The sequence below is a fragment of the Octodon degus genome, unplaced genomic scaffold, assembly GCF_000260255.1.
Source record: "Octodon degus isolate 3935 unplaced genomic scaffold, OctDeg1.0 scaffold00087, whole genome shotgun sequence".
Classification (NCBI taxonomy): Eukaryota; Metazoa; Chordata; class Mammalia; order Rodentia; family Octodontidae; genus Octodon; species Octodon degus.
In genome coordinates, this window is record NW_004524663.1 from 9,435,675 (window position 1) to 9,453,757 (window position 18,083).

An 18,083-nucleotide genomic window follows, 5' to 3' on the forward strand; every position below is an offset into this window, starting at 1 on the left:
AACTACAATGGAGGTTTAATCAGACAGGCTGGCTAGGGAGGGTCAATTCCTACAATATACTGGGAGCACTGACAGTTGTTTAAGAAAACCAGCAGCACATACTAAGGGAGCTGAATAGTTTAGCAACGCAGCACTGGGATGGGGATGGATCAAGACGCCTCTAGGGTTTTGTTCTTTCTGCTTAATTAACATAATGGTCTCACTACCAGTAACCTGGGTGCTTCTGATAGACAGCTTTTCATTTTCCCCGTTAACAAAGTATCACTCACAAGTCTTCACATTTTTCTTTTGCACCATCAACTGTTTATCGTATTTACAAAGATTAACAATTACTAGAATCAAGCTGCATTTAACAGGTTTAGCCTTGAAGAGTTCAACAAGTCTCTATAGTAAAAGCATAAGAAAATATTTAATTGATTTTAAATGTTTCCATTCACTAGAGGCCAAACTTCATTTGCTTTTGAAAAAATATCATTACTTCTTCAATGAAAAAGCACTAAATATATAATATTCATTAAACTCTTATCAATAGGTGTTTTTAAGGGACAAAGAAATAACAATAGTCAATGAAACGGAGATTTTTCTGCACAATTCTCTTTGTCTTCTAGGTATTTTTGAGTTCCAATTAGGAAAATAACTGCTATGCTCCAAATGACAGAACATACCCAGCAGGGGGAAAGAGCAGGTGGACTACTTAATAAATAATATAAAACCCTAAGGCATAGTTCCTATCATTTAATTCCTATTATTATAGCTTCTGTTACTATTAAATGAAAATATGACAATCATATTACAAAGTAAAGGAAAAATTAAATTACCAAAGTTTGCAATATAAACTATCAACATTAAGATTTGACCTAGCATGAGGAGGAAAGGGGCACTCCAGGGTGCTGCTGGTGAGGTGCTAAGTTAGCACAGCCTGTACAAGGACATCTGTGGTGGTGCCTGTCCAACTTTAAATGTGCACCCTATGAACCCTGCAATTTCTCTTCAGAAACAATTCCTAAGAAAGCATGCAGATATGCACATGTGTTGGAGTACGTGTAGATTCCTAAGGACATTTAACAACGCAGTGTTAGAAGAAAAAGGAGAAAGAAAAGGAGGATAAAAGAATAAGAGGAGAAAGAGAGGAAGGCAAGAAGAGGGGACGAATAGGAGGAGCAATAGAAGGAGAAAGGAGAAGAAAATGAAAAAATGGTTATTAATGAGAATGACTTCTAAAAGATTATGACACACACCTTTGCAAATTATACAGTTAAGGAAAAGATATAGCTATATATGATGGCATGGAAAACAAAAGCATATATTTTGCAAAGTTAATGCAATAAATCATTAAACAAAATACATGTTTTTTTAAAAAATGTAGGTAGTACAAGGTCTATGCTGTCTCATTATTCAGATTGGACTTGTAGTGATTCTCCTGTTTTCAGCCTCTCAAGCACTGGGATTATAAGCATGTGCCACCATGCCCAGTCTCTACTGCTCTCTCAGTGCACCCTGGAAGTGGGGCTGGCAGGCACACTGGGGATCAAAACCCGGTTCCTGTTCCTGCCTAAGCAGGTACTTCAGTCCACTGAGCTATCTGGCTGGCCCAAACAAAATACATCTTTGTCATAAAGCATAGATTTACACATACATGTGCATGTAAGTACATATATTCATATTTATTTCATCAGCACTTAAAAAGGTTTAAAAGCATACTCATAGGTCTCTAAATAGTCACTGCCTTTGGACAATGGACCAAATCTGTTAAAGACTGACCCTAGCAGTCCACCTAAGAAGACATGACCAGATGTTTTTTTCTTTGTCTTTCTCTTCTCTCTACTCATTATATTTATTCAGCACAAATTTATTAAGCGCTTGCTGTGTGCAAAGTACAGTATGAGGGTATACTTCTTATCTGGAGGAAACTTCCTGCCCACCCCTCTTTTGAGACAGGGTCTCACCATGCAGTTCAGGTTGGCCTTGAACTTACTTTGTAGCCCAGGCTGGCCTCGAACTCAGTGATCTTCCTGTCTCAGCCTCCCAAGTGCTGGGATTATAGGCATGTACTTCATGCTCGGCCTGAGGAAACTTATGATGTATCAGTTGTTACTTGATTTAATCACCTTACTATCCTTATTGATGAGGCATGGGACATTAATCTAGCATGTTTAATCTGCATGTACGCATGCCCACGTGGCCATACTTTTGAGTTGAGAGGCTTTGGATGCTCAGATCGTGTATGGAGATGACTCACGGCTCAGGCATTTCCAATCACTCAAAAGGCACTCTGGTTAACGCGACCATCTTAAGCCCAGGAATCCCAGCGTGTTAGAATGCTATCTGTAACTCACATATATGCCTAAATTTAACTTTTGTTTTTTAGAATTAACGCACTGTCAGAATTTATCAAGTACTACTTATGTAAAACTGTTCTTGTGGTAATTTTATAGCAATTAAAGTATATGAGAGTAATTAAGAGTTTCTTGGAATCTAATCATTAATCAATCTGTACTACCATATAAGCATTAATAACTTAAGAGCTGATACTGAAAATTATTCTTGATTATGACTGCTGATGATAACATCTAGATAGCACGAAGTCCATTCATTGGCCCGATTTCGTGTGAACATTTCCCAACTTCCTTAGCGATGTCTATGGCACTGCTGACGTATGATCGCCTACATGTGTCTCCCTGAGACTTCAAGGAACTGTGACACGCTCAGGTTCTGAGCAATACAAGTTTCAGACTTATGAGTTTTACGTATTTCACAACCTCATATATGTCGCTGTGACTAAATTTCCTGTGGAAAAACTTATGCTTATTGTCTTTAAAATTTGCCTTTAAAAACTAACCTTTAAATATTTAACACTATAAATCCCCAGCAGTGAGATCAGTCATGGCAGTAACCCAACGGACGCTTCCTGGAAAGTACCATTTCACAACCACCATGAGCAAACAGCCAACGAGGAAGAAGTAGTCAGTTAAACTCAAACCTGCCACCTCATTTCCATTTAAATATCCATGCTCCGTGTGTTCTATAGTTTGAGGGATACTCTGGTTCTCCAGTAGGACAAGCGATTAACAATGTGTTTTGTTCGTAGAGGCCTGCTGGTGGCTGGAAACCCTTTGTTTGCCCATGCAGTCAATTTGAACTGGGTTGACAAGCTTACAGCTTCATACTGCAGGCGGGTGGGGGGGGGTGCCACCACCGTCTGGGAACTGACTGGCCTGCTTCTTTGGGGCCCATGGGCAGGGCAGGCCTTCAATCATGAGAAAGACAGCTTAGAAACCACAGGAGCTGTGACCCATAGAGAAGGCTCCCACTTCCCACTGCTGCTGCCCTGCTATCAAACAGCCTTGGCTAAGGAGGTTGCCTTGTGGTGTTTTCCTAATGAAATCTAATAACTAGACCACGGATGATGGAAGGCTTTGTGGTAGCAACTGGAACTCTCAGAGGAGTGAAAATGAAAGCAAGCAGCTGAAACCCAAGAGAAAGGAGAGGGGCAGAGAACAGGGCAGAACTCTCAGAAAGATCAGAGAGGCCCATTTTACAGATCAGAGAACTATCCCTGAGAGCCTCTTGCAGGCCTGTATTGTGCCTGCCCAGTAAACAGCATTAATAGAGCCTCAGTTTTTTTTAAGCAAGGTGACGCACCAATGTATCCATATGAGAGTGGGCATGCGACTAAGCCTGGGGTAGATTTGTCATCTGCTCTTCACTCTCTTCTCAGTCTAAAACTAAGACCAGATGTGTACAATGCCAGCATTCACATTATGACCAGGAGGATGCAGGTTCCCGGTAAAGCAACCAGACAGAAAATGGCAGAGGGCTTAGACACTGTCCACTCAGTGGGGCTGCTCTTCCGTCCATTACGGTTTCCTACTAGGCTTCTGGTCATGCAAGAAGAGTGAATCCTTGTATAGGCGTTGCTACTACAACACAATAAAAACCCTCTGGAAAGTCTTACGCTCTGCACCAGTGTTTGCAATGACAGCGTCTTTGGGAAACGAGGACTGAAACAGACCACTCAAAACCTATGCAATCTTTTTAGTAACAAAATACTCCAAAACACTCCAGAGGGAATTTCAGCAGCCAGGGCAGTCAGTTTGGGGCCTCTGTAGGTCTTAGGTGGTCACTAAAAACGTGCAGAACAATCCAACGGAAAGGTTTGCTTGCAGGTACTGTGACAACAGGTATAAGACAGCTCAACGCAAAGGCAGGCAGGTGAGTGAGCCGCTGCAATCTTAGGACTGTGCAGCGCTGTTGTGCACCTCTTTCCTGAGGGAGCTCCCCAGATTGTACTTCCCATTTAATTGCAACAGAACCAACGGGCTCTCCAGCAGTGAAGCTGAAGATTTTTAAAGTTTATACTTCTCTTGTTATTCTATCTTTCCTTGCTGAAAACAAATTGTGCTTATCAACACTGTTCTGTCTTATTCTGATAGCCTGCTCTGATTTATCAGTTGCATCTGAGTGAACAGAACTCTATTTAATTCATTTTGGTGGGGGTGTTTACACACGCAGCCCAATCGTGACAGGTACGACTGAAGTATTCTGCTGCTGCCCTTCCATTCTCCATATAGAGCTCTACTTGACTTCCATAAAACACCAGGTGGACTTGTCTGCTTGGCATCACACTGTGCACGGCACAGGATCCCTCTTGCACTGGCCTTACTACTCCCATTATCCTTTCTCTTTGGCGAATGCCTTACCCTGTGTACTTCTGCCACACACAAGCTCCCTTTGGCTCTCCTCTCTGAATACACTTTCATTTGTGTTGCTCTCCACCCCTGCCTGGAATACCTTGCCCCACTCAGCCTGCCCCAAACTCTACTCAAGGATCCCCTCCACAAACCTCTCTGACGTCTTCTTCTGAACACAATGGGGCCTGTTACACCTTCTAAGACCGCAAGTACTACAGTGCAATGATTGAACGATTTTAATGTTTGCCTGCCATATAGAAGGTGACCAATACACATTTGCTGAACTGCACTTGGTCTCCCCTTGAAGGGCCCCAAAGCAGGAAGGTTGTGAAAGTGCGTGTCTCCAGAATTCTCCCAACATCTCAATAACCTGGAATGAATAGGGAATTTAAAAAGAAATTCTCCCCTGGTACCATAACCAAATGTATAAACGTCACCTTCTAGGCAACTCATCCAGGCAAAAATTTGAAGCTTGCCTAGGCAGGAGAATTGTTGTAGCGAAGAAGAAAAGGCCAAGATATAAGTGACACAATTAGAAAGAGCACCCCTATATTAGACATCTAAAACATAGGACTAAAATGCACTGAAAAGCTCCTCAGAGATATCACTCAAACAAAGACACATAAATGCTACAAACATTTGAACATTAAAAAGAAAGGATACCAAATCCATCTTACTCATGAAGGCAGTATAAAAGGAAGAAGTAGATGTAGAATCAACAAAAAGGAGGTGAAGGAACTTGAAAAGAACCCAAAGCTGTAATACTTGTAAGGATTTTTTAGAAAATATATCTTAATGAAAATACATTTATAGCATAGCTTATCTAAGCTCAATATTACATGATTCACAAACTCAGGGGACCACATTTTGTTCCTCACAACGAGACCAAAGCCCTCTGCATTCTAACCTTCTGTGGCCTATGTAAAAGATCAGCATCTACATACAGGCCTTCATTCTCTCCTATGGAACTATGTGTTTGTTTCAGCACACTTCTGATTCAGAAACACATTGATGAAGAACATGGTTTGGAAATGTGGACCTCTAGTTAGAGGTGCTTGGTACACTCATTGCCCATCTCTAAAAGTACAGTGATGATATTTCTCCTCGATTGCTACCTACTGCAGGGCTGCTATTAAACAGCCTTGGCTAAGGAGGTTGCCTTGTGGTGTTTTCCTAATGAAATCTAATAACTAGACCATGGATGATGGAAGGCTTTGTGGTAGCAACTGGAACTCTCAGAGGAGTGAAAATGAAAGCAAGCAGCTGAAACCCAAGAGAAAGGAGAGGGGCAGAGAACAGGGCAGAACTCTCAGAAAGATCAGAGAGGCCCATTTTACAGATCAGAGAACTATCCCTGAGAGCCTCTTGCAGGCCTGTATTGTGCTTGCCCAGTAAATAGCATTAACAGAGCCTTAGTTTTGTTAAGCAAGGTGACACACCAATGTATCCATCTGAGAGTTGTCATGTGACTAAGCCTGGGGTAGATTTGTCATCTGTTCTTCACTTTCTTCTCAGCCTAAAACTAAGACCATGACAAAAGAGATAGGGTGATGCCACTTATTAAAGCCATGAATGTTTTGAAACACAGGACGAACACTCATTGCGGCTATCGCATTACAAACCCTAACACTCTGAGAATTTAAAATTCAAGTTTTATTAGGGAATGAACTTTCTGGATACCAGGATACTACGTAACTCTATGGAGCAAATCCATCCAACACTAGGGAAAAAAAGGCACAGCCAATAAACACAACTCATTCACAAGATCTCCCTAACCCCCAGCCCTCTGACACTCAAAAATAGTAAATCTTACTCTTTTTTATTTTATTTTATTTTTTTAATATTTATTTATTTATTTATTTATTTAGTGTGTGTGTGGCCAGCTCAGCTCACCAGGGGGTGGGGCTGGCTGGCATGTGGTGCTGGGGGATTGAACCATGGTCCCTTTGTTTTGCTTAGCTTAGCCTGTTCTAAATAGGTGCTTTAGACCACTGAGCCATCTCACCAGCCCTCTTATTCTTTTTTTAAAGAGATGCTTGTGCCTAGAAAGTTGCACAGAAACATTTCAGAAAATGTAAAATTACAGAGACAATTAGGCTACATATTTCCGCACCCCTTACACATTGAAAATTCTCTTCACAAGCCCATCACAGAACTGCCTTCCTGTCTTCCTGGAGAAAGTCATAATTTCCTAATTTGCCTAACTATCCTATTTGCCTAACTTAAGGCTGATGTTAGCACTTTCTTACTAACCTTGAGAATTTTTACCAATTAAAAAAAGTGAAAGCTAAAGAAAGTCTCAACAACTTCAAGTTGACAGCATATTCATTACTTAACTAAAAAGAGAAAAGGTGGAAAAAGACAGTATTTTGCCCATACGATGGAATGGATCCCATTTTCTCTATCCTTCTGTTTCATTACTCACTTGTTGAATGAGAAAGTGTGAATTATTTATTTGGGAAATATTTATTGAATGTGTACTTTACACAAAATATCATGCATGGCCTGGGGCAACTTACACACATAATCCCTGGCTCCAAACAGTCTAATAAAGAAAAGGAAGAGACTACAAGGAAGAGAATTAAACTAAATGAGCTCCTACTCTGCATTAGGTGGGCTGCTCTTGTCAAATTTTTATAACAATCCTTAGACAAGAGAGATGAAACTTCCCCCACCATGAACTGAACCTCAACAATTTGTCCAGAGTCAGAGTTCATAGCTGAGTGGTATTTCCATTCAAATTGGTCTAATTCCAAACTCTCCTTCCAAAAAAACTATTTTGAAAGTAGAAAAAGACAAAAAGAAAAAAGAGAGACAGAGAAAGAAAATACCCATTATCCCACTTTCCTGATAGAAACTATTAATATTTTAGCAAATTTCTTTCCAATTTTTTTGAACACCTAAGTTATTTTTTAAACATTTAAACATTGATTTCATAGTTATAATTAAAGTAGATTATACTGCATTTCATTGGAACTATGACACCACTGACTGTGAAATGCTCCCTTATTCTATATAACACCAGAAATAAAATTCACTATCAATTATATGGTGCCACTGACTGCGATTTGCCCTGTTCAAGGTAGGAAAGGGTGTCTTACAGCCTACTCTGTACTCATGCTGTCCTCTCCCTCCTGCCTGGGGAGCGCAGGGGTTCCACCCCAGGGCTCTTCGTCTCCTGCACACTAGACACACTGCCTAGTTGTGGGGTAGAGGGCTGGGGTTGGTTGGCTGCACACAGAGAGGGCTTTATCTTCCTTACACATTCCTTGTCTTGTGCACAACAAGCACTCGAGATTTTGGTTGAGTAAGTATGTAACTAAAGCTTAAGCTGCAACGTATAAACAGAAGATGGTAAGAATTCTTGTATCTCTTAAGTCTTAAGTTTTGTAGGGGTGTGGGGGATTTATACAGGGGCAACAGATAGATGGGGGACATGGGTGATGGACGCAACTTTGAGCCAGAGCTAGTGGTCCTCCTTGGCTTTTATTGCTTTCTCTAATTTCCTACAGACAGCCACTTCTTTACATTACTTCCTCTGCTGCTCACGCCTCTCCTTTCATGCACTTACCCAAATCTGGCTCTGATCTTTAGCTTGATTCTTCCATCTTGGGAAGTTATCACCAGTGAGTTTGAGCACTGCTTTAGATAGGACTGGAGCACCACCCATTAATTTCAAATAATCACTCATATAGAAAAAATTAGGAATTGGCAAAAGGCAGGTGTAAGAGCCATATTTTTCAGAAGGAACTGAAATGCTCATTCTAAACAGATGGTAGCCTTTCTGCTTGTAGAGAAGGTCCGACCGTCCCAGGAAGCAAAAAGACCTTCATAGTTTGAGTCTGTATGGTTTGACATGTCAACTTCCTGTGGAAATCTACTAGGATATGTACTTGAATTGTTGAACCAGGTTTAAATAAAGAAAAGAAACCGAGCCAGACTTAGTTCTCCATGAATGTTGCTTATTAAATACAAGATGGAACTGGGTGTGGTGGCGCACACCTACAATCCCAGCATGCAGGAGGCTGAGAAAGGAGGATTGCTGCAAGTTCGAGACCAGCCCAGGGGCTACAAAAGTCAGCAAAAAGCTGGCCTGAACTGCATAGTGAAGCCCTATTTCAAAAAGAAAGAGAGAAAGAAAGAAAGAAACAAACAAACAAACAAGATGGGTATCTCTGAAAACTAGTGTGATTTTCATGGTTCGTTATCTCCTTTTCTTCCTCTATGTGCCTAACAAGAAGCTGTCTTTGCTATAGTATGTGAAGAACTGTGTTACATTTCATAAAACAATTCTGACCTCAGAAAGAACTATATCTACTAACAGGGAAGACACATTTACTCACAGGTAAATAAATCACAAGGTATAAAGAGCAAATTTCTAGCAGAGAGACACACATTGAGATGCTAACAGCGTTTAAAGTGAGAAGAGATGACATCAGCTTGGGGAGCAGGCACAGCTTCAGGGGCTGGGTATCATTTCCTCTGATCCTTAAAGGATGACAGGATGTGGCTTCTGAGAAAGGGACAAATACCTAAAGTAGGAGGTGCACGTGGACACAGAAGTCCAGTGGTCCCTTTCAGACAGGCTGCTGATCGCTGAGCAAAGGGGTGATGCTGCTAGAGCCTGTCCTTGAGGTGTCAGAGCACCAGGTCTGTGGCCCAATCAGCATCTGGAACTCACCAGATTGGGTGTTTTAAGTCATGCCATTTTAGGGCCCTCAGCAGGAACATACTATGGGATTTCATGCTTATGAAGTGGGTAATTTTAAAAGAAAATTCTAAAAGCTTATGTGGGATGTAAAACAAAGCATCTGAAACCTGCAACTGGAAATAACAAAGATGCAATCAAAAGCGCCAGCACAACTTATCGAAACCCCAGGGGCTGCCAGTTCTCTGCTGACCATGGATGTGGATACCATTTGGCTGAAAGGAAGAGCTCGTCTCTGGCTGATAGGACTTCAGGTGTGGAACTGACGGCTGCTGAGTGTGAGGAGGCTGTGTTCTCTGCAGTATTGAGGACGGAGCTGGAACTCTCCGGGGGCTGATGTGGTGAGGAGATGGCGCAGAAGGAACAAACCTGTAACAACAATAATAAAAGGCAACGTGAGGCGCATAACATTGTGGGGGTGAAGACTAGCGCTCTCTCCACAGCCAAATGCAGCTCCCCGTTCTGGCTCTACTTGAGTGTGCTGAGAGGACCTTGGAAACTTCTTTAGGACCCTTCTTTCTTTCTTTCTTTTAACTGCACAGTTCTTAATTGAGACATTAAGGGAATAAAAGACAACAACAAAGGAAAACCTGGGGTTTGTCAAGCTCCTTAAATTGCATTTCAAATACTCTCGGCTTGGTGAAATTCAAAGCGTATATTTTGCCAGGCCCCATTTCTGCTAATTTTGAAATCCTTTAGCATTACAGGGGAAATTTGATCCGTATGTTTCTGAATCATTTACACTTAGCTCATAAACATTTTATTTTGTAAGACATATCTGAGCTCCAAGAAGTGTTATAAGTCCTTATTATGACCCTTTCTAATCCTATTCTTTTTAAACAATACATTTTCTTTTGCCAACAATAAATTCACTTAGACCTCAAAGGTCAAGTGTGGCTTGAAACCCAGAACCCAGGAAGACTAACATGGGTTCTGCGCTTGGCAGGAACATTCCTGAGAGGGCAGCAGGAGCACACAGCAGGGCATCTTCCGGTGGACCATGTGTCAATTAACTGCAAGGCTACTGGTTTCTGCTGGGGGTGTCAGTGCAGGCAGATAACCTGAGATAACAAACAGATGATTGTACGCTGATCTTCCAAAAGTAAGGGAGAAACAGCCATGTCTGACTTACTAGGTTGAAAGGAACGGTGTATTCTTTTTAAATGTACTCATGACAATGATGCTAAAGCTGGGTAATGTCCACAGAGAACCTCCAATGTGCTCGGAACAGGCTGGCACAAGTGCAGCAAGGGACGGAGTATGAAGCCTGTTGATGCGGTGAAATAAAATAGCAAAACTAATTTGGGGGAAAATTATAGGAGCAGCGATTGTTCGGTCCTCCTCCCCCCGCCCCCCACAGAAGCTATTAGCCTGGGATTTGTTCTACACTAACACATATAGGTCTGAAACTATTTATATCGCTTATTTCACAGTAACACATACGTCCACTTGGCTTGGTTTTTGTATATAGCCCTAAAGGGGAGATGAGCCAGACAAGTTTATAAAGTAATTTCAAATGTTCTGAGCCAGCATATCTAATAAGGCAGAGTTTTTACGTTTGTGCTGCAGCTATTAGAAAGTATAGGAGAAATTCCAGGTTCTTTTCGTGCTTTGCCTGCAAGGTGCGATATGACTGTGTTAAGCAGAGATACAGGAACCAAGCAGGGGGTCTTGGATCTGTTAATCTCTGTAAGTCCGGGGAGGCTTAAGGAAACCAGATGTTTTAGGGGCCCTATTAATTCATTATTTTAATTTTAACTCTGCTGAAAGAGAATAGTAACCGAATGCCCTGTGCTGGGTAAATATATACTTTTCTAAGCACATCATCTTAATTGGAATTATCCTGAAAAGATGTGCCTAATGGCCCTGAGAAAAAACATGGAAAACGAATCCTGACGCTGCCCTGGGAACATCTAGTAAAACACACATGCTGGGATTCCGCATATGGAGGCGATTTTCTGGGGGAACATGGCCTTCATGTGTCTCACAAGTTGCTCTGAGTGGTGGGAGAGGAATGAGGAATTGTGGCCTTCAGGGAAGGAGCCCACACGATCACCCAAGCCTGGAATCTCTTAGTCCTTTAAAGATCCCCAGGGATAGAGAAGCGGCAGATAGTAAGGCAATCTAAGTCATCTTTACTCTCAATTTTTTTTTTTTTAAATTTGATCTCTAACTCTGTCTCCTTATTGGAGAATAACAGATGAAGCATGCTTTAAGTAATTTTCTGGTCTTTTCTTCTAGTACCTTGTGTTGTCTTCATCCTGGTGAGGACAAAATGGGGGAGAAGACACATGGACCTGAAAACTGAATTACACAGGGGGTAGGGCCCTGATACAATTCATTCAGTAGAAGAGGGGATTTTACAATCTCCCATCCCTAAATACAATAATAAATCTGACTCATAAATTAGGGATTTGATTAGCAAAGAATAGAAAAGGTAGACAAAGAGAAAGAAGGCCAAGATTCTCAGGAGTATAAAATCTTACAATACATTTATATTCTGTAAGTATGCACTCAGTACAAATTATTCTTATTTAGCCATTTACACAAGTTTCAAACTCTGTCCATGCTTTCTTGGTTAACAAATATTAACCAATATAATAATGACACAGAATAAAAGAAAGAAGTGATAAGCACATATCAGGATTTTAGCACCGCTGCCTCAGGGACCCAGGGGAATGAAATATCATGCTTTTCACCAATTCTACATGTTGCTTTTCACTAAATTAGATGGAATTTGCTGTTATTCAAATAAAGGAAACTGTATGACACATTTTGCATAATTTGAAGATATTATATGTCACCTCAAAGTATTAATAATTTACATATAAATTATTCTAAGTAAAATAAAATATACATAAAACACGCTTTGATTTAGAAAGCATTAATACAAAAATTATAATTTTTACATCCAAAGAGAAGTGAAACGTGACGAGAAATGATCACAGCTATTCACATATTGCTAGGAACAAGGAAGTAAAAGAGAACTTATTACTAGAAAGTCCAGGAGAAGAAGTCTGTAAATAAACAGGACTGATTTTTCAACACAACAGCTACAATCAATTCTGTTACCATGTTAAAAATACCATGTAGTATTTTCTTGAAAGATCTACCACAACCTCTGTATTAATTTGAATTTAATTTTTACATTAAAAGTTAATATTTTATATTAAAACTTAAATTCAAGGGCCTGGGGAGATAGCTCAGTAGAATAAGCGCTTGCCTGGCAAGCGTAGAGTCCTGGGTTCAATCCCTGGTACCGCAAACAAACAAACCAACCTAACAAAAACAAAAAAAAAAGCTTAACTTTTTCATTATTTGTTAACCAGTTCATGGTAAAGAGCAGAAATAGTAAATAAAAATCAGAGGTGGAGGACAGAAGAGGAATAAGGAGGTGACGTGGAGTCTTACTGCTAACAGAAAGGCTCCTGGGAAGCCTCAGAAAGAATTACTAACAACTCCTAGCAAGCAGATGCCAGAAAAATGATTTAAAAACTCAGATAAATGTAAGAAACCAAGTAATTGGAGCCCACTTAGTGCAAAATGGCTGACAAACAGCATGCAGAAGCGCACTAGGCAACAAGAACTGTTCTCAGCGTGATGAGGGGAGAGAGCTCTCAGACCATGCTTGTAAGAGTCTGGACTTAGACTCTGTGTCTGTCGTATTGTCTTTGTTATTAAGATGCATATGCCATTTCTCAGGTGATGGGCATTTTGGTTGTTTCCAAGATTTGGCTATCACAAATTGTGCTGCTATAAACATAGGCACACATATATCACTATGATATGATGTTTCCAGATCCTCCGGGAAAATTCCCACTAGAGGAATAGCTGGTTTAAATGGGATTTCCAGTCCAGGTTTTCTAAGGAGTCTCCACACTGATTTTCATAACGGTTGTACCAGTCTACATTCCCACCAGCAGTAGAGAAGGGTTCCTTTTTTCCCATAGCCTCTCCAATATTTGTTGTTGATTTCTTTATGATAGCCATACTTTCTGGGGTGAGATGATATCTCAATGTTGTTTTAATTTGCATTTCACGGATGGCTAATAATGTGAAGCATTTTTTCATATATTTATTTGCTTCTTTAATTTCATCCTCTGAGAAGCGTGTGTTAATCTCCGATGCCCATTTCTGGATCGGGTCAATTAAGATCAGGACATATGAGAACTTGTACTGTAACATCATGTAACTCAGTAGTGTCCCAAATTTTCTGATCAAGGAGATTATGGGGCCAAAGAGGAAAGTGATCGATGATGTAGAATGTGCCTAAGGAGAGTCACATGGAGAGAAAACATTCTCTCAGGCTTTCACAGAGAGCACATTGGCCAAGCAATGGCTAGGAATCATCCACATGGCTGACACTGACAAAGGTTCTACAGTCTGAGGTACAGGAGCTCAGGATAAATCCTGAGGGGATTTCACTGACCTTATAGACCCAAAAGCTACAACTCTTGTTGCATAGGTCCTGCTTTACCTTGGTCTTAACCATCTAGCAGAAAAGTATAAAAATGAAATATAAGAAGTAAAGCCATGCTGTTATGTTGAGCTGTAGGGAACTCAGGTCAACAATTTCTGACATTAACAGTCAAGCAGAAGACCCAATACTACTATGGGCTACTGGACTCTTTTAGAATATTTTGCTGAGTTTACACACCTATAATATTCAAATAACGGAACTTAACAAAAAAAGGGTATACAGATGAATGTCCATTTTGTATCTGTGTATTCAAAATGGTTAGGATAGATATATAGTTACATTCTCTTAATGAATAGAGGGATTTGTTCTAATAGTGTTTGTAAATAGAATATCATGTCCGCATCTTGTACAGCAATTAACCACTAGGAAGAATGTATGCAATGTGTTATTATTGAAACTGTCCTACCAATTTGATTTGAAACTGTCTCATTGCTATTTGTTTATCAATAAAATTATGGGGAAAAAAAGATGCATATGCTCTGGGGTTGGGGAGATGGCTCAGTGGAATAAGCACTTCCCCGGTAAGCGCAAGGACCTGAGTTCAATCCCTGGTTCCGAAAAAAAAAAAAAAAAAAAAAAAAAAAAAAAGAAAAAAAAAAAAAAGATGCATATGCTCTGAATATCCTACTCCCCCAAAAGTTGAGTCTTTCTTAAATCAAAGTAAGTTGAATCAGTTTTCTTGATGCTAAAATAAATAAAGCAAAGTTACAATGCCAAGGATAAACAATAGTGATTTATACTTTTTCTCTTCAGGAACATCTCATTCTCCAGCTACCTCAGGCCAAGGTGAAATCACTCTATTTCATTCCGAGCTACAGTGTGTGCGACAGCCAGGAGAAAGAGCTTCCGAGACGACTGCTAGGCCCAGCCCTATCCTGCACTACAGGCCTGCAGAGGTCAGTTCCAGTTTCATCCACTTGGCCGGCTATCACTTCTGAAAGACTTTAAGCCCTTGCAATAGATGACTGCTATGTAAACAGGCACTCAACTGCTTACCAGAAACAGGTCACACCAAAGCAAAACCAGAGCACCGTGTCAAGCAGTGACACTCACTTGGTAGTGAAATCTGTATAACCGTAGCATGAACAATAGCTTACTAAGACAGAGGGAGTCGGTAGGGGGACATGTTTTAAAGATTCTCTTGGGGAAGCAAGACTTAAAAGAGTTCTGTAAATACTGACTTATACACACATTGGAAAATCATTCTTGGGAGACTTTCTTGACTATGCTCTTTCTGTACCCTCCTCCTATTTCCCAGCCCCCTTCTCTGTTATCTCTGAGCTCCCCACCCTTGACGTGGCATGGACCACAATTTTTTTCTCCTGGAAACACAGTCCTCAGTCCCAGATTGTTTCACAAGTAGGTCACAGCAGGGGTGAAGACACTGGGAAGGTTGGAACAGTGCGCAAATGGAAGGACAAACAGCTGAATACAGAAAGAAGAACTAGCTAGAAATCAGACCCACCTGGGCTTGGATGCTGGCTCTATCCTTTACTACCTGGATAGTTCTGAGCTTCCTGACTTTGCCCAGCTTCGATCTCAAGTGTAGAGACTCTCATCAGGGATTAAAGTGTAAGACACTATTTATTTATTCATTCAAGCTATATTTACCAAACCATGATTTTTGATATTATTCCAAGTTCTAGCAACAAAGCAGTGAAGGACACACGTTTCTGTCCTTTTAGAATTTGTATTTCAATGAGGACTTGTTTCAGTGGGAAAACTATGCCATGGGTTAGAAGACATGAGCACTACAGAGTATGTTTCTCCATAAACAATAAGAGGTAAAGAGTTGGGGTGGCTTATGAGGAATTTATCATTGGAATTTAAGAACATCAAAGTACTTAAGGAAAGTCTAAGGATGCCAGGGGATCGATGTCCATTTGTGAAATGAGTGATCTAAAAAGAATGTACACTGAAAGAATCCCTGACGTTGCCCAGTGGCCCACTGCTTGAGAGCTGCCTGACTGTAGTTACAGCACTGTATTAGAATACTTAGGAATCTTAAAATTAAAAAACAAGGATTATTTTTCTCCCTTGACTAATTAGATACGGGAACTAAATCTCAAGGAAAAGAAAATATTTGCCCATCTGGTTAATTTTCTAGTACCAGGAGCAGTGAGTCTCGCTCTTAGGTAAGAGCCTGATTTCTTGATACTGAGTTCCTGAATGGGGGTACTGAGTTCACAAATTGATAGAATCATGGAATGTTCTAGCTGGAAGTATACTTAAGAGTATAAACTTTTTGGGGGGGATCGAAACTAAAAGAGGTCCTCAGAAGTGAACCCAGTTTCCCGGAAGTCTCAAAGTACCAATTGACCCCAGGGAGGTAAAAAAAGACCTCCTTTTTGGAATGCAAAGCAAGCCAGGAGGGGTGGGGTAAGGACCAATAGGAGCAGACTCCTGTGGTTTGCATTCTCATCATGGGCTGCTGATAGGCTGGGTCAGCAACTTACCTTGCCTTTAAAAAAAATCTTGGCAGCATAAGAGCTGCCAGTTCATTTTGATGAACCTGCTCAGTTCTCAACTAGAGTTCTCCTTGCACAAGTTGGGGGTAAACCTTTGGTCTTTTTACCTAGGCTCTTTCCCCTATCAATCAGCCCAGAACATTTCTGCATGAACTTACAAGGTTATTTTTTTAAACAACATTTGCTAATAGACTATGCTGCAAGTCAACACATGTCTTAAATATTTATTCCTTCTCTTCATTTGGGCTAAGTACTCAGGCAGTTCTAGCCAGCAGTGTGGAACAGTGATTTTTTTTTTTTTTTAGCACTGTTTTGGGGCTCACACTCTGAAAGAAAAGAACTTCCATGCTTACATGATCAATTAGATTAAATGCTGATATGTGTTTTGGATAGTTTTGTTCTCTCTTCCACCAGGCCTATAGACCGCCCAAAGAAGGAAGAAAACATTAGAATAGCTTGTTTCATTGTATTCACACAAAAACATGTTATTGATTTGCTGCCAGGGAGGAGAAATAATGGGATACAAACTGGTCTATGATAGATTTGGGGAGGAATTTTTTATTTCCCCAAAGAATTGTGGGGCATCGTCTGTGGCACTTTTAAATTCATCTGTGAAAACTAATCAATGAAAAATGGCTTTAGCAGTTGGCCAACTGTGGAGGGGGGAGAAAGGAATCCTTTTCAAAACCTGAAAAGAAAAGCACAGTTTTAAGGATTTCACATTTGATTTAACATCTAAAAAACCCCCCAATGATAATACCCCACTTTGTATAGCCAGACAGCGTTCCATTTTAGTAGACTTTAGTGGTCTTTATAACGATTTATGAATCACTTCATGAATTCCTGGCTGACTCATCTGGGTGACTATAGTATCTACTTATACTTCCCTTCTGTCTCACAAAAGAGACACTTGGACTCCGTTCAATCCAGATTTGTCCCCAAATGAATCACAGCACGTTACTGGGGGAACTGCAAATTGAATTCGGCTTTTGAGACAATCAAGACCAGCTTTCAGTAATGAAGAAACTGCCCCTGGGAAGTGTGGGTAAGGAGACACTGTCCATCTGAGCAGGACCCAAACTGCCCAAGAGCTGTGTGCCTGGCCACAGACCCAGTGCCCAAGAAGCCCAAGAGCCAAATCCGCACTTTGGAAAAGCTTAGTGTTTCTTAATCCTTAGGAGAGGCTGGGTTAACATTAACTGCAAATCATTTTTGAGGTTGGATGAGATCAAGACTCAAGAATGATCACCTTAGGATTGGGACAAAATGGGGACCGTGAAGGTGGCGTAAGTGAACTGGTTACCAAGGACTTTTAATGATAGCTGAAATATCGAGAGAGTTACCGAATGAGGAAGTGTTTTTGGAAATAGAAAGCACAGTGTTCTGGAGAAAAGTGACTCCATTTTGGTTCAGGGAGCAGGCTGTCTGTCAAGAAAACAAAGCAAGTGAAGCCCCAGGCAGGGAAGTATATGTATGTTTTTCTGCTAAGTGCTGAAAAGGCCCAGAGTATTGCTGTTTCTCCTGGTAGAAATGAAGAGAGGAGGACATATGGAATATATAAGAAGGAAGAATTACATAGGAACAAAGGCTGGAGTTTTCTGGAAAGTCCTGACTGCAGAATAGGCTGTGGCTCAGTTGCCTGCCTATTTCAGAACCTCATGTGACGAGGGAAGAGAGAGAAGAAAAGTCGGATCCTGTCAACTTCTCCTTTTAATAAAGAACCCAGCAGAAGAAAG

At 40.7% G+C, this 18,083-nt stretch overlaps 1 protein-coding gene across 9 annotated transcripts in view; it reads right to left on the reverse strand.

The window, feature by feature from the left end:
• Positions 1 to 18,083, reverse strand: part of Glis3 (GLIS family zinc finger 3) — a 445,783-nt gene that overhangs the window by 16,701 nt on the left and 410,999 nt on the right. For 8 of the 9 annotated variants that reach the window (XM_023721942.1, XM_004637184.2, XM_012516007.2 and 5 more), the window contains one exon: positions 9,593 to 9,768. In XM_023721942.1, coding sequence (XP_023577710.1) covers positions 9,593 to 9,768 — 176 coding nt within the window. The remainder of the gene's footprint in view (positions 1 to 9,592; positions 9,769 to 18,083) is intronic. The other variant, XM_023721941.1, reaches the window with a different exon arrangement.